At 40.6% G+C, this 21,665-nt stretch overlaps 1 protein-coding gene across 2 annotated transcripts; it reads right to left on the reverse strand.

The window, feature by feature from the left end:
* Nucleotides 1–4,497: 4,497 nt before the first annotated feature.
* Nucleotides 4,498–20,395, reverse strand: ppp4r3b (protein phosphatase 4, regulatory subunit 3B). 2 transcript variants are annotated; one of them, XM_051916036.1, is made up of 17 exons: nucleotides 19,654–20,395; nucleotides 19,511–19,566; nucleotides 19,230–19,328; nucleotides 16,970–17,593; nucleotides 12,819–12,896; nucleotides 12,620–12,736; nucleotides 12,419–12,535; nucleotides 11,132–11,263; nucleotides 10,837–10,959; nucleotides 10,593–10,689; nucleotides 10,474–10,515; nucleotides 10,228–10,386; nucleotides 9,931–10,100; nucleotides 9,716–9,855; nucleotides 9,504–9,640; nucleotides 7,063–7,238; nucleotides 4,498–5,199 (listed from the first exon to the last, which is right to left on the reverse strand). In XM_051916036.1, the coding sequence occupies exons 1-17, from the start codon at nucleotides 19,793–19,795 to the stop codon at nucleotides 5,098–5,100; spliced, it is 2,511 nt and encodes an 836-aa protein (XP_051771996.1). In that variant the 5' UTR covers nucleotides 19,796–20,395; the 3' UTR covers nucleotides 4,498–5,097. The 2 variants fall into 2 exon arrangements, with proteins under 2 accessions (XP_051771996.1, XP_051771998.1); XM_051916038.1 differs by lacking the exon at nucleotides 10,837–10,959 and having other exon boundaries at nucleotides 19,654–20,393.
* Between the last annotated feature and the right edge of the window lie 1,270 nt (nucleotides 20,396–21,665).

A 21,665-nucleotide genomic window follows, 5' to 3' on the forward strand; every position in this document is an offset into this window, starting at 1 on the left:
AAATGGGAAACACACCATTGTCTACACTGGACACAAGCAACGACACCAACAGAAGAGTTATGATCAGTGCTGTCTGCTCCAGGAACAGGGTTGAGAAACACTGACAGAGCAGCAGCTCCTCCCTGTGGCTGTCTGGTGTAATCACACTCAGGCGTGGGCTGTGATGGATCAGTGAGAAACCTGGACCAGAACTTCTCTGTGGAGCCCATAATGTTCCCACTGTCCTGAGATGATGAGCGCTGAGGAGTGAGAGCTGTTTAACTCTTTCCCTGCCAGCGTTTTCATTCTAGCTTCATACATTATTTTTTATTATTAACATTTGAATGTGGGTAAGTTAGGGTTAGGGCAACATTTTTATAAGCAAAAAGCTGAGAAAATCATATTTTTGTCAAAGACTTCATCCGGATGGGATTCAGAGCGATGATCAAAACACAGATGAAGTAGATCGAGTCCATCAAGCTTCACAGTCGTTTCTTCTTCATGGTTCAGCGATTCATTCAGTAACGTTAGGCGGTTTTGATTCATATGCTGTTGAATGTTTGATGATCGCATTATTTTACATGTGCATCAGCAATGCTTTCATCCACTCGTTCTGGCTTACGTGGATCATCTTCACTTGTGTTTGGATCCAGAGATGCTGTACTCTTTCAGAAGATGAGTAACAGCGCCCCCTACCGTATAACAGAGAAAACATGGATTGCTGGAAAAACTCATCAATGGCGGGGAAAGAGTTAAAAAGCTGTCGCTGCTTTACTTCTGAAGACATCTGCAGTCTGCACCGGCTCGGCTCAGATGGTCCTCATGAAGATATCAAGAACGAGATTTATGCTTGTGACCCCCGGAGCGCTTTGATGATCTGGTTCATCTGGACTATCACTTTGACCTTTGACGGCGAGCCTGGGACGGGAACAGAGGAAAGTTCTGCCGGTTCTGATCGTCACCCGTCCCAGGCTCGCCGTCGAAGGTCAAAGTGATAGTCCAGATGAACCAGATCATCAAAGCGCTCCGGGGGTCACAAGCATAAATCTCGTCCTTGATATCTTCTGATAGGCCACTAAGGAGGAGTGCAGAACTCTAGCGTAGACCGTCTGCCCTGACGAAGAGCCGCCAGCGACCGAGAAGAGTCTACTGAAAACACACCTGAAGATCTCGATCGTCTCAAGCAGTCACAAACTCGTCCTGCAAGCAAAGATACGACACAGACCTGAGGCTGGAGAGAGAACATACATCACAGTGACAGATATCTGGTTCAGCACAGAGCAGATGCCTTTCTGTCTCTGAGAGTTGAGGAAGGTGTTGAAGAATCAGTTTTTGTTGATGGTGAGAGGATCGGCCTTTAAACCGGACTGACGCTGATAATGGTTTAGCACAGGGGTTCCCAAACACATTCCTGGAGCCTCCCCAACACTGCATGTCTTCCATGTCTCCTTAATCAAACACACCTGATTCAGATTAGTCGAGACTCCAAGACCTGAAATGTGTGTGTCAGACAAAGAAGACATGCAAAATGTGCAGTGCTGGGAGGCTCCAGGAATGTGTTTGGGAACCCCTGGTTTAGCATATTTACATGAACAGTCTGAAGTTGCAATCACGTAATCCTGATCCAAAACTTTTTGCGGGATTACACAGGAGCGCTTTATCTAGCTTGTAATGCAGAACAGGACACAGGACTTTGAGAACTTAGAACAAGAATTTGAGGAAGGTTTTACTTACTGCCTTGCCTTTCCTCTGAGGAAGATTACGGCCTCTTAAACAGAATTAGCCGGCTTTACAGGCCAGCAGAGTTTGCAGTATTGTCACATCCTGCTTCAAACTGAGTGAGAAAGAGTGAAGGACATCTGTATGAGGGAACTGTTTGATGAAACCACATCACAGGAAAACATCAAGAAATGTACATGCACATCCATCCAAGTCATCGGGTTTGAGAGGTACATCCCAATTTTTCCATACCTTGGCCTGGGATTGGAAAGGAGGAAGACGCTAACAACCATGATGACATTTTCAGATTTGAGATGAATTTGATGAAAAGGAATGCTAAAATGCTAATACCTGTTGTGGTTTCATGGGACAATCCCAAAATGTGAACTGGCACAGCACACTTTCTCTTCACTCCTTGTGCACTATATTCAGCCTAGGGTTTCTCTCAGGCCTGAGTGTGAGGTGTTAAGACCGATTCACACTGTGCCCACAGACAACACAATCACCAGATTACAGTACTTCTCAGACTTCACGACCCAACAAACGCTGAGTCAGTGTTCAGACGGTGAAACCAGCGCTGACCAGGAACACTGACCTGACGCAGCGTCTGTCGCTGGAGGTTTGGATCTGTCCTTCAGAGCTCACTGTGTTTCCCTCTTCCCTTCTCTTGAACGGAGGATCAGAGGTGTGTGTTCTCCATCCGTACACTAGCAGGACTACAGCTATAACCAGCTCTTCATTTGGGTTTTCCTCATTCAGTTTAAGCCCCAGAGCAGCACTAAACTCTTTTTACCGGGCTTGTGAAATATCGCCATGACCAGTAAAATATTTTTGACAAATCCTCGTCTGAGAATGTAGATTACCGTACACTGACCTGAGAATCATTTCCCCTGATAATACTTCAGCAATCATATTGTGTTTCCAGCTGTCTAGAATCAGAACTAGACACTGCAAATCAATCATTCTTTTGGTCAAATTTAATCAGATTTGCATAATGCCCGCCTCTGGTCTTCATTGGCTGAACAGCGTCTCTTTGCCCCGCCCTCAATCACTGTAGTTGTATCTGAGACTGGAAGAGTTTGGTTCGTGTTGTTCATGTCGAGAAGACGCTGTTTTCTGCTGTCAATGAGATTGATACGGTAAAACCAACGCCATCGTTACTGTTTGTATCACTGTGTATCAAGAGCTGAGATTCACATATGATAATGAGCATTTAGTTCCTGACCAATCACAGCAGACTGGGCCATCTGACCAATCAGAGCAGAGCAGCTCTCAGAAAGGCGGGGTTTAGAGACCGAATCTTAAAAGTAAGCGTTTCAGACTGAGACAAAAGAGCTGATGCTGCAGTGGATATTATGAGAAAATTAAAGTGTTTTTTGACCTTGTATGCATGCAAATTTATGTAGGAGACCTCAAAACATTAGGGACCTTTAGAAGAGCATAATAGGGCACTTTAAAGTCTTCAGTTGAAGATGGATCCTTAACATGGTGTGACACTACAGCTCACCTCACTGAGCTCATTTCACTGAGGAACACACTTCTGAGGCATAAAAATGAGCATCATAAATTGCCCCACAAAACTGACCACAGATAATTCACTTCAGGCAACTCTTCTTTTGCAAAAGTAATGAAAAAGAATGCATACTAGGTTACACAATCTGCCTGTAAGTGGCACGTTACAAAAATTTCAATTCAGTGCAGTATACACTGTTAAAACAATACTAAAATATTTTTCAACACCAACCTCTCGCAAAATGAGTGTTGAAGGATCTAAGGGGTTTTCAATAACAACCTGTTTTACTTTAAGAAAGCAACCATACATTGGTTTTATTTTCTTTATCATTTTATTGTTTTTATATTTCATTTCATAATCATTTATAATCAGTCATTTGTGTAGTAGTCATTTGATTTATTTATTATTATTATTTGATTTACATCATTAATTCATTTTATCATTTAATATTTTTTTATTATTATTCATTTATGTCACTTTATATTACTTGTTTCTTTTCTATTGTTGTTTAAATCTTATGATTGTGTGGTCTAAAGGGATGTTTGTCTTCACGGGAAGGAGATCAAAGAAGTCTCCATTTCAAGGTTGTTATCGTCACAGGACGATGTTGTGAAGCAGTAATTTTCCCTTGGTATAACAACACTTTATTTATAATAACACCGGTCAGACGAAGTCAGAGCATTGAGCAGTGTAACATCTAGATGAAGTCTGAACTTTGAAACACGCAACTAAGATTATACAATAAACTCTGTTCTTTTATCATCTTCATCACTTCATCTCCTGCTTCTGCTCTTCTCTGGCTTTACAGTCAAACTCTCAGGCTGTTAATAGAGTCTTGAGGAACCAGACAAGACTTTGTTGACAGGTTTGCACAGCAGACAAACAGATATCTTTTGACAAGATGTAATACAAGAGGAATCCTACCCTGTGTTCCAATATGCCTACTTATATAGTAGGTGAAGAACAGTATGTGAGCCGAGTAGCATGTCTGAAATCACAGTACTCAAACTGTAGGTGAAAAGTATGACTTGCTATTTCTGGAGAGATTCTGAAGTGGACGCTTTACTCTCCCTTGAGTCCACTGGAGAGGATAGGTCACATGACAATGACAACATGGCAGATGGGTACATCCAAATTTCATTCATACTGTACAGAACATGCTTTTTTAATGAATGCACAGTGAGTTTCGAACCAAATGTAGTGCGTACTCCACAGACGCAGCGCTAGATGACAGAACATGTGAACTGACCCTCTATCATTCAAACACAAAATAACAAACAACCCCGTTTAATTGCAGGACCAAATTTAATCTGAAAATTGTAAAAAATATCAAATTTATACAAATGCTCTTTAACGGAGATGGTGCTAGTAGGAAATTGTACAAAAATTAGGGGAAAAACAAAAACAGCTAATAATATTGAGTCTAAGGTTGTGAAAGTCATTGAGGAACAGCGCCGTATTCTCTGGACAGAGCTGATCTGAGATCAGTCTCACACACCAAACACTCCTCGTACTGCAATTTAATGTTTTAAAAACCAACATTGCAAATCCTAGCCTGAATCACAGACATCCGATTATAAAGGTTAATAACGGCCTCACCTGCGCACTAAACACGGCACCGGCGAGATCTCCTGTCAATCATTAAAAAACACAAACGTCCAGAAGAATTAATTAAAAAAGGAAGTAGCCTGCTGAACTTGAGCCACGTTACAGCAGCTCTTCAGTCCCAGAGTTTGAGCCAATCCAGCGTTCATCAGCGCGGCTAGTCCTGCTAGCCTCTCCCATCAGCACGACTGCTGCTGCTGTGATTGGCTCCCTGCGCTCCTCTGGATCAGGTGGGGTGGAGATAGAGGCCGGGCACAGCGGACACGTGACTGCAGACGGCTTTATGAGCCCAGACGAGGCCGCTTGCGTGGCGACTGCTCCTCGTCATCGTCCTCCTCCTCATCTTCATCATCTGGATAATCCACCAGACCCACCAGTCCAGTCTGAAGAACACAGGCAGTAGAAGAGAACAAGCGTCAGAAACCATGTGCCCCAGGGCCGTCACCATCACACACACTGAGAGGAACACAGTCCCACACAATGATGACACATGAACAAACTGTCCCCCGATATTTGATACTCTTGATGCTCCATTACTGACTGATGTTAGGGGGACTAAAGGTTTTAAAAGCTCCTCACCGGCGATCTAACAGCGCTCGTCAATATCAACGTAAGTGAGACCGCCAATCAAATCAAAGGAGGCGGGGCTTACGGTTCATAGAAGACGAGTGCGAATCCAATGCAACACTTTAGTTAATGGTAAAAGAGACGCAAGCAGCTAAACGTTAATATTTGACGGCTGTTTTATGATAGACATGTTCAGCGACTGACAGCAATATCCAGTGATGTAAACTACTCAACTTTATGAAACGTCACCGTTTTGAGTCTAAAGTATGCTATTATTTAGGGGTGTGACGACTCGAGACAGTTAGCTCATGAGAACAAGACGAGATTTTTAGACAGTGTTTTAAAGAAATCCTCAATGGCGAAATACATGACTAGAAAAAGACTCTGCAGGTGCATTTGAAATGTTTTAACTAATCATCTTGTAATGAATGTTATTTCAGTTCTACTTTGAGTATGAATTATCATATGCAGTAAAAGACAACAATACTGAAGCACTGTAAAAGGTTGTCATCACAAACTCAACTGACTGCTTCTCTTCACACGAGTCTCTTCAGACATTACTGTACATGATTCATGAGCTTCTACAACTTTTGACCTCCTAACTGAACTCACTTCCACAAATTGATCATAGAAATAATAACTGTATAAAGAAATTAATACAGTTTTCTCTTAGTCTTATTAAGTGCAAACAATAAGTGCGACCACAATCAGAGTACTCGCTCAATATTCAGTGCAAATAGAGAGCAGATTTTTCTTCAAGCATGACACAGAGCTGAGAGATGTTACAACTACACAGCCCAGCCTAAGATCGTATTGGGAAATATTTGCATGCATCAGGGAGCCGCTCTCAAAACGTGGGGTATTGAAACCACGTTTTACTTTGGTTTTTGTGATCGCGCGTACTCTGTGAATAGGAGCAGCTTCTACAAGACAAGACATTTATCAGACGCTTAGTCTCTGTTGTGCAACGAATCCTCCGCCATGGTCTCATCAGTTATCTCGTCACATGATCAGTGAACTCTGATTCCTGCTGCTCTACGTACGACTCTGCAGCTCGTGTTGGATGAGCTGGATGGGAATTAATCTACTGTTTTCCAACTGAATTAAACGGTTTTTATTTCTATAAAAAGCAAAACAACAGTGGAGGCATAATGTAATGTAGCAGTGTCATATTCTATCCTAATTTCACACTCGCACTCTGTCAAAGCAATATCACGAGACAGCTTTTCACATGAATAAGAGTGAAGTTGTGTAAATTTTAAAAATATTTTTGCAAATAGTTTAAATTTGCAAAAAAAAAAAAAAAAAAAAAAAAAAAAAAAAAGCCACTGCAAATCCCCCCCCCCCCCCAGCACAAATTTCTAAACATTCTTAAATCAAGATACATTTACTGGAGAAGAGAAATGACTGAAGATATTATGACTTGTTTTAAGCTTTCATCAGTTTTTCAAGAACAAATATCATTGTTTTCCCTTTGGATTAAGATTATTTTTCTTACCCCATTGGCAGAAATTTGTTGTTTTAAGCTTAAACTCAATTTTGATCAGTTTTTCAGTAAACAAGACTGAGTATCTTCAGTCATTTTGCTCCTCCAGTAAATGTATCTTAATTTAGGAATCTTTAGATATTTGTGCTGGAAAACAGAAGCACATGATCTTTATGGAGATGTGCAGACGCACCCGTGCCGTCTGGCCAGAAGGAGGCGCTGCAGGTTTGGAGCTGCTGGAGGAAGATGAGGGTGGAGGTTTGGAACCGTTGCTTGCGTTGGCCGCCGCTGCTGAATGAGAGAAGGTGAACTTAAAGCTGCCTGTCGTTGTGCGCTTGGGCTGGTTCTCTTTGTCTTGACTTTCTTTAGCTGAAACGAGAGGAAAGACACATGTGTGAAGAAGACACCACACAGAACCAGAGCTCTGAACTGGTTCAAGGAACAAAAACGAAAACCGGAAACGAACGAAATTTTGACCAGAACGTAACCAGAAATGGAAACGAAATCAAATTTAATCGTTCTGAACAGAAACGCTAATTTGAAATGTCCATTAACCGGTTAATAATGTTATTTTATTGTTGTTTAATATTTTGATTTGGCAGTCAACCAATCACGAATTCAAATAGTACAGCCTATGCAAATGTGTCGTGTGTGAACGTGTCAGGGTCAGCTGTCAAGTCATCATAGGTTAGGTAAGTCACAATGCCCTGGCATTATTTTTTCCGATGATATGTGTCACCAACCGTCAAGCATTAAGTCTGCATTTAAGTGAAAATGGATGTCCAGTATGCAGCTTGTTGTGCGTTTTGAAACCAGCAAAAATTGCAGGATATGTAGAACATGAGTTCACACAATGTCTCATCACGCACATGCAGCGCTTCTGTGAACAGAGTAAACAGAATAAAACTATAGGCCTACATAACAAATATTAAAATAAAAGGGAATATTTAGGCCTATAGGCTATGCGATATTTTACTATATAATTAGGTCTACAGATTAACAAAACGAAAGTATTTCATTGTGGCGCACTCCAAAGTCTAGGAGTGTCTTTTGTAAATGTATGAATTATGTCTTGCTTTTACCTGTATGACCATAAATTACGGAGTACAGTTTACTCTCTTAGAAGGAAAAAACAATCCAGTGGTCGCGCCGGCGCCTCACGCGCGTGCACACAAATTCTTGCATTGCTTATTTAAAATCGCTCACAGCCTGTTAAATATTAAAATAAAATACAATCAAACATATAAAACGTTACACTGCTCAATTCAATTCTGTAATACAATCTGCCGTTTCCCACCCGTGACCACCGCCTGACTGTGCTGTTATATGAAGGATGATGTCGATAATGCGAGTGAAGTACAAAGCTTACATAATAAATAATAGTTTAGCATTCGTCTCGAAAATGGAAGCAGTGCCGAATGAGAAAGGTAGGCTTCAGATTCACTTTAAATTAATTCGTTTTGCATCTTATTTAGTTTTATTTCTAATAAATAAACCTGTTTCTCGCCTTGAATATAGCAATAGAAGCTGGAATGGCATTAAAAAAGAAAAGAGAACATTTTTTTTAATTCGTTTTGGCTTGACGTAGATAGCCTGAATAGGCTGTTAACTTTAGAGGTTTTGTGGTAAAATAAAATAGGGTAGTTTTGATCATAATGGATGTTTACAAACATTATAAACAAAGCTATATAGGCTAGGCTATTAGTAAACATTTTACTTTATTTACCGATAAATTACATTATTTCTGAATGTAGGCTAATAATAAAGTGCGACGTAGCCACATATCTTTTTTCCTCTCAGGAATAGCGTCGGTATTTTTAACAATGCAGCAAACATTTTAAAACATCTTGAAAAAATACTTTAATTTATAAACCGTTGTTTTTCCTTTTGTTTAATAGGTTTACATTGGGACAGAATCTTGTTATAAAAGACAGCTAATTGTAGGCATATTGGCTAAGACGGCAAATACAAGACTCTGTTTTTAATAAATAAAATGCTGTACATATTATTATTAATAGCCTAAGTAGCCTTAAAAAAAAAAAAAAAAAAAAAAAAAAAAAACGTTATTAACCGTTATTTTTTCTAATCAAACCGGTTTCGGAACGTTAATAATACAGAAGGAACGCTGGAACAGAAACGTTAAAATATAGATTCTGCTCGGAGTGAAACGATTGAATGTTTTTTCCGTTTTTAAGCCCTGCACAGAACTCCTTCCTGCTTCAGACTACAGCAGTGTTTTCCAGCCCTGTTCCTGGCGCCGCAGCAGAGACGACTCTTTCAGTCTCCTGTAATGAGCTGAATCTGGTGTGTTTGATCAGGAAGGGCTGGAAAGTGCTCAGATTAAACCTGTTCTCTTGTTGCATGTGGCGCTGTAGATTCAGCAGCAGGAATCACAGAAATCATGAAAATCATATGGCTCCAGTGTTTTAAATGACAAAATCAACTGCTTCAGTGGATCATATCAGGATTCCTAAACATTTTCCATTTCAAAATCAATATGTAGTACTGTCAGAGTATTTTTATTTTCTCTGGCGCAGTGCAGATCACATAATGTTTTTGCATTCTTTTTTCCATGCATATCCAGACCTGGAAATGACTCAGATTACATTTCCCTGATTATACAAGCACAAATACCTTTCTCGCTCTCCATGAACTTCCCGTAGTCGCTCTTGCTCTTCTCGAAGCCAGTGTCAGAGACATCCTCCTCTTCCTCGTCATCATTCAGCCACATGTCTTCGTCCTCCTCAAACGAGCGTGCGTCTCTGCGGTACCTGTAAGAGGATCATTCCCCTGTTAGCACACGATCAGGGCAGTCGTTCGCTCAGAATGAACGCGTGTTCGGGCACCTGCTGAGTCCTCGGCTCTGCCGCTCTTTCTCCTGCTCGTAGCGGCCCTTCAGACCCTTGAATGTCTGCACGTACTCGATGGACTCCAGCGCCTTGTAGAAGTTATCCACGATGTGTGCGATGAGAGACCGGATGTCCTCCTGAGAACGAAAGCACAGCGGTCAGACGCGAGCGGATCGCAGGAGCGCGGCCTACTCTCAGACAGCGGCTCTTACCACTTTGATGAACTCGAAGAGCTCGATGATGGCCGAGTTCAGCAGGTTGTATCTGGTGCCGTTGTCCAGCAGGGCGTTGATGACCGGCTCAAACAGGTTTCCTTTCACGATGTAGCGGTTGTAATACTCGTCCTTCAGTCCAATGATCCTCCTCATGAAGCGCAGGGCACCTGCACAAAATATATAGGTATAATAGCACTTTAGCACACGCTTGTGTAGAGTTGTTGCTGAATTTCTGCTCATGTGTGACCACTATCATAATCGGTTATCGACGTCTAGAAAGTGAGCAATACTCACACAGCGCCAGGAAGGTGTGTTTGGAGTTCATGAGCGTCAGCACTCTCCTCAGCAGGTCTTTAGTCATGATGTAGTTCTTGATGTGGTACGTGTGGTGCTCCACGCAGAACGTCAGCAGCTCCAGGATCAGAGCCAGCAGCTGCGCCGTCTGGAAGTTATCTGAGACAGACAGACAGACGGACACGTTCAGCACAGCACACGCGTGTGACGTGAGATGTGTGAGGTCAGGCGAGAGTGGACGTGTACCTGGACACACGGGGTTGACTCTAGCCGATCCCTCGCTCAGATCTGTGGAAAACAGACATGTAGATATGAGAGGAATGACATGCGGCTCAGTTCTTGTAGTTCAGTGGTCAGTGTCTCACCTTGGTCCTCCTCAGCGGTGTTGGCCAGCAGCGGAGCGGTCAGCACATGCATACAGTACTTGTAGAAGAAACTCAGGAACTCGCTCTTCTCCGCTTTCTGTCCAAACACACACACACACACACACACACACACACACACACAGAGAAATCAGTGAGGATGTTTGTCTGTAAATGGAGTCATCGTCACTGGTTTCTAGAGTCTCAGAAGCAAAATTGATGACAGTCATGATTTTTTTTTGCTTACATAAAACATAATGCTGAGTGTTGAAGTGTTTGTTTTCTCATATTCCTGATATGATGTGATGTAAGAACTGTCCTGAGAGCCTATATGCACTCGTTTCCAGTCATGTATGTTCTTGGCATTAAACTATGAATAAAAACATGATGATAAACAGCAAATAATCAACCCTCAGAATGTTTGTCAGCCAATCAGAATCAAACAGTGCCATGGCATATGTGCATATGTGCGTCAAGTTTCTACGGGCAGATTTTCCAGCTCAGACTGCAAGTCACCAGTGTTGTCAGCACACAGTACTCACACTGGCCGGAGCGAGCATGTTCTCGGGGTCGATGAGGGTCCGCAGCAGCCCCATCAGCTGCACCGCACCGCCCAGCTCAGGGTCCGAGTCACAGATCATCTGCTTGATCACCACGTTAATCAGCAGCACGTCCTGAACACACACAGCAGCCGTCAGTGACACTGTTACACCATCACTTCATTTGAACAACCTCCATATGGATTCTTAAATCCCAAGATCCATCTTTTAGTCTGTGTCGTTCCCAGCTGATGCGTGAACAAAACTTCACTAAACACTTTTTGTATTACACACTGTTAGTGATGTCTTATTTAATGTATGTTTGAATAAAGAGCCACTGTTTAAATGATTATATTTCAGCAACATATTTTTGTTTTCATGATTATTACTTCCTGCCATAATAAGAGTCATGAAAGCGAGAAACGGATGAATATAATTAGTAAACTGATATAAAAATTGCTTTGTGTGAAAATACATTTTTGTATACAACTTTAAATGTTGATTATTATATCTGAAAACAAGATAATAGTAGAGTTTAATAGTTTCAACCTCTAATATTAATATATTAAGTGAGTCTCCAGAGCAGAGTTTCTCAACTGTAATTAATATTCACCTTAGTAAACACGGATCAAAAGCACAGTTTCTGTTTCCATACTTCAGTTCTGTGTGAGTTCATATGCGAAGAAAAGCCAAAACACATCTGTTCATCATATAAAGCGATCACGTCTCTTCAGAAGATTAATTCGCTCCAAACATATGGATTAAGCTGACGATCTCTTAATGAACTTTTTAATGTGTGACATTTTTGTTTGCGTGGTCTCTTAATAGATGGACAAAATGATGAGGGAATATTAAAAATATCTTCATTTTTGTTTCTAAGATGAACAAAAGTAAATGTGTAAATGTCAGTTTACATTTTTGGGATGTTTACCTGAAGTAATTTCCAAATGAACCGATATCCAATTGAACGAAGTCCTGAATCTTGAGCTCGTGAATCAGAACTGAACGGTGAAATCTTTATAAAAACTGAGCGCCACTAAAGCCTTAAACACCAACCGATCCGCCACAGACACTAAAGACGCAGATTTTGAGAACAAGCCTGTGCTGAGCTACATGAAACGCCTGCCGCTCATGAATCCTGTAACCTGTAATTAGAGTTATTAGTATTGAAACATCCACACTTCTGCTCTGACACTCCTGACCCCCTTCACGTCTCCTGTCTTCTGCTCAGGTTTACAGTCTACAGTTGATAATAAACTCATGTGGTGTGAGGGTGAAGCTGGTACTCACGTCATCGGCCTGCTGCGGCTCCTGCATGACGAACTCTCGCACCATGGACGGACTGAACTCCACCAGGTAAGAGAAGATGTCCGTGGCGGCAGCCTTCACCTGGACGTCATCCATGCCCTTCAAAACAACACTCACATCTATAACCACGGCAGAGATTTCACGACGTTCACTGTAAACGGGCAGCTTCCTGCAGTCACTCACCATCACTATTTCCAAGGCAGGTAAAATCCCCAGATTTGCCAGCGTTTTGAAGAAAGCGTCTCTGTTCTGCGGCTGCAGTGTTTGTGAGAAAGCACAAAACTCCTTGAAGAAGTTGACCTGTGGATGTAAGAGGCGACAGGCGTGAAACACTGCTGTGTGCGATGGCTGAATGTGTGCGCGGTGCGTGTGAGTGCAGTACCAGCTCTCTCCTCTTGTCGTCCTCTGTGGCTTCATCCGTCAGCTGAGCAAACACCTCCGTGAGGAACTTCTCATCCTCCTGAAAAACACCACAGCAGGAGAACAGAGGATCACTCATTTCACCTCCACACAGACTGCTGACAGGACAACAAATTCAATCAAGTTAAGGTTACGCTCTTATAGATGTGCCGATATTTGGTAATGCGATATATCACGATAATGAATATGCACGATATTGTTATCGTGGGCACTTCAAAATAACGTAAATAATAATTTATTACCAATTATTAAACTTTTTATAATGCATTTAAGAATATTTCCCCATCAACCGTATTAAATGCACAACACCGCTGTATTCTGCGTCAAAGGGACACGCGCACAGATGTAAACAATCCCAACATGCATGAGAAGCACATGGAGGAACGAGTGAAGGAGACGCGCTGAATGAAAGTGCACGTTCACTCTCTGACAGCAGAGGGCGCTGATGGAACAGCAGAATGCAGCGGTTACCCCGGAAACCCCGCAAACAAAGCAACTGCTAGTGAAGTTTTTAAAATGCTTCAAACAGCCATTCATTTTTTTGTAATCTCAATGTTGTTCATCACAGCACCAAATACTTTATGCTTAAAGACTTAATAGGCTATTTATTTTCAAACTTAAACATTTTTATATTTTAATCTGGACTACAACATGCCCTAATGATTAGAAATGTTCTGATTATTTGTTATTGTTCAGTAAAACTTTGAGACATACGGCTTCATTAGTTAACATGTTAATTCATTATTACCAAACTGACAATGAAAAATACTTAATTTATAAAGCAATTATTCTTAATTAATGTTAATTTCTTAGTTACTGTTTAATAACATTACTAAAATCAAAATAACTTATTTAATGGACCTGAGATCAAACTAACAATGATCAGTTGTATTTCTTAACTAACATTAACAAAAAATAATACTTTCTGTAACAAATGTAGCTATTGCTCAATCTTAGTTAATGCAAAATTGATGTAAAATTGAAAATTTTGTGTATTGTATTATTGTATTTAAACATTCAACAGTTCTTTTTATTAAAGTAATAAAAAGATATATATTACTTTATAAGTAATAAAAAAACCCTGTTATAGTATGACAACACTTTTTTTGCAACTTATTTCAATATCGTGATAATACCATATACCGTGATAAAAGCTTCAGCAATTAATCGCAACATGAAAATTTGATCCCGTCACAAGCCTACGCTCTACTTCATCTGTACTTTATCTGAACCTCAATCAATCTATACATTTCAACTGAGTGAAAACATTTAATCTCAGATCAGAGGGACTGATGTACAGTATATCAACATCATTTACTTTACAGATAAACAACACGCACAACATCGCTCCAATAAATATTTATACTATAAACAATATCAACAAAATATTTAGTACATTTGAAAAAAAATAAATAAATAAATAAAAATTTAACTTGATAGTATAATTTGTTTTAAGATTTATTTTATATAGCAACTTCTATTTAATTCTGTTCTGTAATGTTTCCACAAACAATGAAAAAGTAGTTGATGAGCAACAGTGACTCTGGGAACTGGATTTTCCCAAATAAAGACCAAAACTCATTTTACACATAGAACAGAGTGAACAGGACCAAAATGATTTTCTGAAATCAAAGAATGAAACGGGTAAAAAAGTAAAAAAAATTTGACTGGGAGTAAAAAACCGGTTTATTTAGAGGTAAAACTTCATCTTCATCAGCTGATCCCAGTTCCACCTGTACACTTTCATCGATCTGAGCTCTCGCTCTCACTGTTAACTGAATAAACGATGACAAGAGTACTGTACGCTGGCTCATATTCAAATCAACCCAAATATTCATTTTACTGTAATAAACACATTTGACATTGAACAGGGATGTTGACGATTAACCGATCTTTGACTAATGCCATCAGTTAACTTCTACTTCTGTATATTTCAGTCAGGCCACTCCAAAACTCATGCCAACTGTATTAACACACGATACAGACTTCTCTCGGCTGATCTTATCCAATCATTCAGTCCGGCTCTCTCTCACAACACACTCAAACTCGCATTCAGATCGCCTCCGTCCAATCGATGGATAAAACCAAGTCCTGCCCTGCATTTTACAACACAATACGGAAGAAACGACCTGTCACGACTCCCGTTTCATCGTTAAAGACGGTTATCTGGAGCAGACTGGAGTGACGTACACAGAAACATGTTATTCACGCTGTACTCAGTGATCATTCAGGCTGCGTCACTCTCCAGCAGTACACGTGTTCAGCACTACAATCACATGGACGAAAGACTGCAGATTAACAGAGTCAATCTGACATCACTGACGGATGTGTGCACTACACTGACCGGGAACAGGCTCACATGACCATGATCAGATCAAAGCATAACTACATACAGAAATAAAAAAAAATGGACTGGACATTGTCAAACAGTCCTTCAATCTCACATATACAGAAACTGTGAGAAAGATTTATTAAATCTCAAACAAAAACAATGCAGTCATGTGAAGAAAACAGAACATGAGCTGCTTCACGACATGTTAAACCTTCTGTAAAATTAAAAGAGTATTTGTCACAGTGATTAAGTTAGCGTGATTGAAAGGTATTTTTGACCCAGTCTACTGTGACACTGATGTCTGCATGACAGAAACACTTGTGACCTCTAATACAGTTAAAGGGTCAGTTTACTGAACAATAAGAGACTCAAACACAACTGCACAAAGACTCACCGAAGCTTAGAGAAACAAACCGCAATGTAAACAAAACACCCATAGCCACTGCAAATGGAAAGTTTTCACATTTCCTTGTTGCAAATTAAAGTTCCTGTCCCCAAAATTAAAGCCATCGTTCTCCTGGAAAGTTCATCCCAAAATGAAGTCATTATTTACTCACCTGAGGTTCTTCTAAAGCTGTAAGACCTTCTTTCTTTCTCTGACCACAAAAGAGAAATGAAGAACAAAAATATCCTACTTACACTTTATCATATTCAGTGAACGGATGCACAGGGTCAGAAATCTAGATTAATGGAAGCATGACACGTACCACAACAAGTGTGTGTTATTTCAGGGTTTTTTTGCTTGAACTAATGACTTGCATGAGTCAATGACATGATGCGCATATTAGTGCATGATTTCCTTTTATAATCATTTGATGAATTCATGACATATTACATTATCCTATAAAACCTATTTAGTTTGAATTCAGTTTTAGTACATTTAAACAATACATATTATTTTATGTTTTGTTATCTTGTTATCTTGTCTTGTTATCTAAAATGTCAGGTGGTGCAACTGTCTGAACAAAAGAACAGATGAGAAAACTTAATAAAAAATTAAAAACTAAACACTATGGCATCATTGTAGGTTTGAAACCTTTCATATAAACAAATTATACAAATATCAGTAGTTTTAAAGCTGTTGAGATAATTGTATATTGTCAAATGAAAAAACAAAACAAAACTTTTGTCCAGGAATTGTTTATATTCTCAAATGTCAGGGCGGCACAACTGCAAACACGGCTCTTTTATTATGAACTGACATGGTAACAACAGTAAACATGATCATCCAGAGGAGAGTGGAAAGGTTTGTAGATCTCTCAAATACTGGTTAAAACTGCTAATTTCAAGTATGGGTCAGTTGGTACACTTTCCATGTCAGGTGGTACAACTACAGTATATATGCACATACAACTACATGGTTGCACCACCTTATAAAAACAGTTAAAACAGGAATTCAAACACTTTGAAATGTTATTTTAACAACTGAAATTTGTTTAAACACACTGTTCATGACTCAAATATATGTACATCAGTTTTGAAAAGATTTTTAAAAAACACCTTTTTTAAGCTTTATTTGTCAATGACCCATTTGTCTGTCTTTCACGCTCTGACCACGCCTGCGTTTCTGATGCCAATAGTTTCAGCTTACGATGCTTAAATGCAGCTCACGTCATTATTTCTATTATTATCGAGCTGATAGACTGCTGATGATGAGAACATTGCTTCTGAATTAATTACATGTACAGCACAAAAACAAACAACATTTTCACTCAAACGAACGACACTTGAGCGAGAAATGAAGGAGCACACAAGAACAACAGACATGAAAACACACGCACCTGCAGCATGCTGACGATCTCCACTTTATTGAAGAAGATGAAGGAGGACAGCGTGGACAGGAAGTTCTCCTCGAAGACGGACGGCGTGGGCAGGATGATGTCCTGGATGTACTGCACGCGGTACGTCTGGTGGATCTTCTGCCGCAGCTCCGAGTCCGTGATGGGAATCACCTCTTTGAACTTGGCCGTCTTGGTGAGGAACTCGCGGTGTCTCTTGGGCTGGACGAGCGCCGGGTCGTACTCCAGACAGCCCACCACGTCCATGATGCAGTCGTCGGAGAACATGACTTCGAACAGCGTGGCTTTGTTGAGGAAGAGCACGCCGCGCACAATCTCGTACAGGTGGTGCAGGCCCTCGCGGTGCTCTGAGTCCTCGCAGGTCCTGAAGAGCTGCAGCAGCTTCCGGATGTATCCCGTGCTCACCAGGGCGAGCGCCAGCTTCTCCCGCCGGATGGGCGAGGACAGCACGGACGTCACCAGCTCGGCGATCTCCTCCAGCCGCTCGGGCTCGCAGGGCGGCAGCTCCACCAGATGAGCCGTCTCCGGCATCTCCTCGAAACGCTCCTCCTCCGATTCATCGATGGGGTCCTGAGTGATCTCCACCGACGGGTCTTTGCCCTGCACCTGAACACCAAACACACGTCAACAAGAGACCTGACCTTCCATACGAGCTTCCATGTGTGCCAGAAAGGACGGATCTGTCTGTGTCTGCAGTCCTTGCATACTTCCTAAGATAAATTAGTGTTATTTTTACAGTACCATTCAAAATACCTTGGAAATGTTATGGTATTTTAATGTTGTTGAAAGAGTCTCTTCTGCTCTCCAAAGCTGCATTTATTTGATAAAATACAGTAAAAACAGTGTAATATTATTCCAATGTAAATCAGCTATTTTCTATGTGAATATATAGTAAAGTGCAATTTATTCCTGTGATCAAAGCTGAATTTTCAGCATCATTACTCCAGTCTTCAGTGTCACATGATCCTTCAGAAATCATTCTAATATGATGATTTGATGATCAAGAAACATTTATGATTATTATCAATGTTGAAAACAGTTGTGCTGCTTCAGATTTTAGTGGAAACTGATTTTTTTTTAGGATTCTTTGATGAATAGAAAGTTCAAAAGAACAGCGTTTATTTAATGTGCTTTTGCTGAATTAAAGTATGAATGCTTTTTTTTTTTTTAATCTTACTTAACCCAAACTTTTGAATGTCAGTGTATCATGATTTCCAAAAAAAAAAAAAAAAAAAATGTTTTCAACGTTGATAATAATAAGAAATGATCATGAAGGATCATGTGACACTGAAGACTGGAGTAATGATGCTGAAAATTCAGCTTTGATCACGAATAAATTACACTTTACTATTATATTCACATAGAAAACAGCTGATTTACATTATAATAATATTTCAGTTTTTACTGTATTTTTATCAAATAAATGCAGCTTTGGTGAGCAGAAGAGACTCTTTCAAAAAACCTTAATGTTTCCAAACTTTTGACCGTTACTGTATGTTTCTTGTCATCTTGTTCTGTCATTTATGGAAGGCTGTTTTCAAAAATTATGGCACTTCATTTGTGCCAAAAAGGGTTGACTGCTTTTGAACAATAAATTTGTCTCAGTCTCTAGTTGCTGTTGTTTGCGTCGTGCATAAGTTACTCTCGGTGAACATGCGGAAATACATCGTACAGATATCCAAATAAACAAACGTTTTTCAATAAGAGAAGAATAATCAGAATGAATTGGCCAAATCCCATTTAAGTTTCAGATTCAGTTTATACCTTTTCAAACCCGTTTAATAGGACACAAACACTTTAAAACAGAAAACTGAAAGATGAAAACAGAAAGATGGTGTGCGGCAAGCAAAATTAGTCAGCAGAAACCACGTTGTTGCGGAATAATTTAAAATAACAAAAAAAAAAAAAAAAAAAAAAAAAAAAGAGTTGAAAGACAAGTCAAGCAAAAATGAACTGTTCAAGCAGGTGTTTGGAAAACGAAGCCGGAATAAACAGGTCAGTCAACCAACTAAAAAAAAACTCTGGAAAAGAAAAGAATCAATGACAGGAGGATCATCCTGAAGCAGCAGGAAACTGTATATTCGTGCAGTGTGAGCATGTCAAAGGATCACATCCGATCTGAAGCTTTGACAAACACGCACATCAGTCTGATCACTGTATTTAGATAGAATGAAGCACTCAGAATGAAGCTGTCCATGTAAACGCAGCTGTGGACACGCAGACAGGAAGAGACCGAACAAACCTGACAGATCTTCTCCCAGATTTCATCGCAGCCAGCTTTCTCTTGGAAACTCAGAGCTAGGTCATAGTTCTCCGCTTCGGACCAAACGATAAGCGTGTCCTGAGGAGGCAAACGTCACAGCGTTCAAGAGGGGGGTTTAAAAGACGCTCAGTATTCTGAAATATCAGTTTGACCTGACATTATCAGATGAACTGAACTGATCTGAATAATGACACTATTGTCTTTTAGAGAGGTTTACAGCTGAATCAGTGTCATGTGTGATGACTGTGAAGATGCTGTACCTGCTGTTTCTGATATGCAGTGCTGGTGTTGATCTTGGACTCCAGCAGCAGTGACCCTACAGAACCAGAACACACACACACACTCATCAGATCAGCTGCGTGAGATCACGTGCTCCACGCTGTCAGTGATGAACCGGTCTTACCGTCAGATTCAGCGGTGACAGTGAGTGATGTCTCCTTCTCGGTGTCCTCATAAGAGCAGGACACATGTCCAGTGCCTCTGTCCTCCCACTGTCTGTCCTCATTCAGCGTGTACAGCTTCACGCGCCGCCGGGTGTCACTCATCTTAACTACACTAACCCAAACCTAACTCGCCTAAACAACACTAGCAGCCCTGACGCATATTCACCTCAGGTTTACCACAGGGAACTAGTACTGTCTGCCCTCGCATCCACACAGCCGGGTACTAGTCATCCTACCTCACTAAACCTACTAGTTTACCTCACTAACCCACGCGAACCTCTGGAAATTACCCGAAGACTGTATCGGAGTCTCACTAAACGGATTTTATCACGGTTTATTTACGTCGAACCACTTGGTTTAATCTCTCCTATCGTTCATCTTAAGCTCGGAAATCAATTTACCTGTAGAATGAGTCAAACCTCAGACTTTCAACCTCATGATCCTCAGACTCTCGCGTGAACAGTCTACTGTCTCGTTTATCTGTGCTGGGTCTCAGTTATAACTCGGAATAAGCATTAAACGGGTCGGATCGTTTAAATGTTTACGTGATCGCTCATCTATCCGCCGATCGTCGCCATCTTGTGTGTCTTTCACTTCATCGTCGCTCATCTGATGGCGCGGGGTTTCCGCACACGGGCTACGGAAGCCGCGTCAGGACATGTTCACGCGCAGCCGTACAGCAGTCACCATGGTTACCACAGTTGCTCAGCGGACACTGCTGGTTCCCAGAAGCAGATGTTTTGAGGTTAATTTAGGGACTTTCCCCCCTCAGAATTCTGAGTATATCTCGTATGACTTTTTTTCTCGTAATTCTGAGTTTCCCAATTTTCCCATAGTGTTTACACTCTGGAATTTGACCCGTTCAGAAGGATGAAAACTATTACAATAACGATAAAGATATAGTTAGGCTATAAAATGTAAAAGAACAGTCCACAGCACAACTATAACGATAACGACTTTTTTCCAGCTGATGAACCATATAAACATTGACAGCCAATCAGAAACCATCATGCTTTAAAGGGATAATTCACCCTAAAATGAGATAAAGTCCTCATTTACTCACACTGGTGTTGTTGTAATGCCTTATACCCTTCTTTCTTTTTCGGACCTTAAAAAGAGAATTTTTAAAAATGTCCCGCTCGCCCTCGTCCATATAATGGCATTTGAATAACAACCAGCATCAAGCTTTTTTAAAAAAAGAATGTCGTGGAAAAGTTAATTTAATTCAGTAATTCAACTCAAATTGTGGAACTCATGTATTAAATTCAGTGCACACAGACTGAAGTACTTTAAGTCTTTGGTTCTTTTAATTGTGATGATTTTGGCTCACATTTAACAAAAACCCACCAATTCACTATCTCAAAAAAAAAAAAAAATAAAATAAAATAAATAAATAAATAAGATCAATAAAAAAAAAGGATATTTTAAACAGAAATGTCAGGCTTCTGAAAAGTATTTTCATTTCTATGCACTCAATACTTAGTTGGGTCTCCTTTTGCATGAATCACTGCATCAATGCGGCGTGGCATGGAGGCGATCAGTCTGTGGCACTGCTCAGGTGTAATGAAGCCCAGGTTGCTTTGATAGCGGCCTTCAGCTCATCTGCATTGTTGGGTCTGGTGTCTCTCATCTTCAGGTCAGGCGAGTTTGATGGCCAGTCAAGCACAGTAACACCATGGTCATTGAACCAGCTTTTGGTACCTTTGGCAGTGTGGGCAGGTGCCAAATCCTGCTGGAAAATGAAATCAGCATCTCCATAAAGCTTGTCAGCAGAAGGAAGCATGAAGTGCTCTAAAATTTCCTGGTAGATGGCTGCGTTGACTGTGGACTTCAGAAAACACAGTGGACCAACACCAGCAGATGACATGGCAGCCCAAATCATCACTGACTGTGGAAACTGGACTTCAAGCAACGTGGTTTCTGTGCCTCTCCACTCTTCCTCCAGACTCTGGGACCTTGATTTCCAAATGAA

The sequence above is a fragment of the Ctenopharyngodon idella genome, chromosome 13 (genome assembly GCF_019924925.1).
Source record: "Ctenopharyngodon idella isolate HZGC_01 chromosome 13, HZGC01, whole genome shotgun sequence".
Lineage (NCBI taxonomy): Eukaryota > Metazoa > Chordata > Actinopteri > Cypriniformes > Xenocyprididae > Ctenopharyngodon > Ctenopharyngodon idella.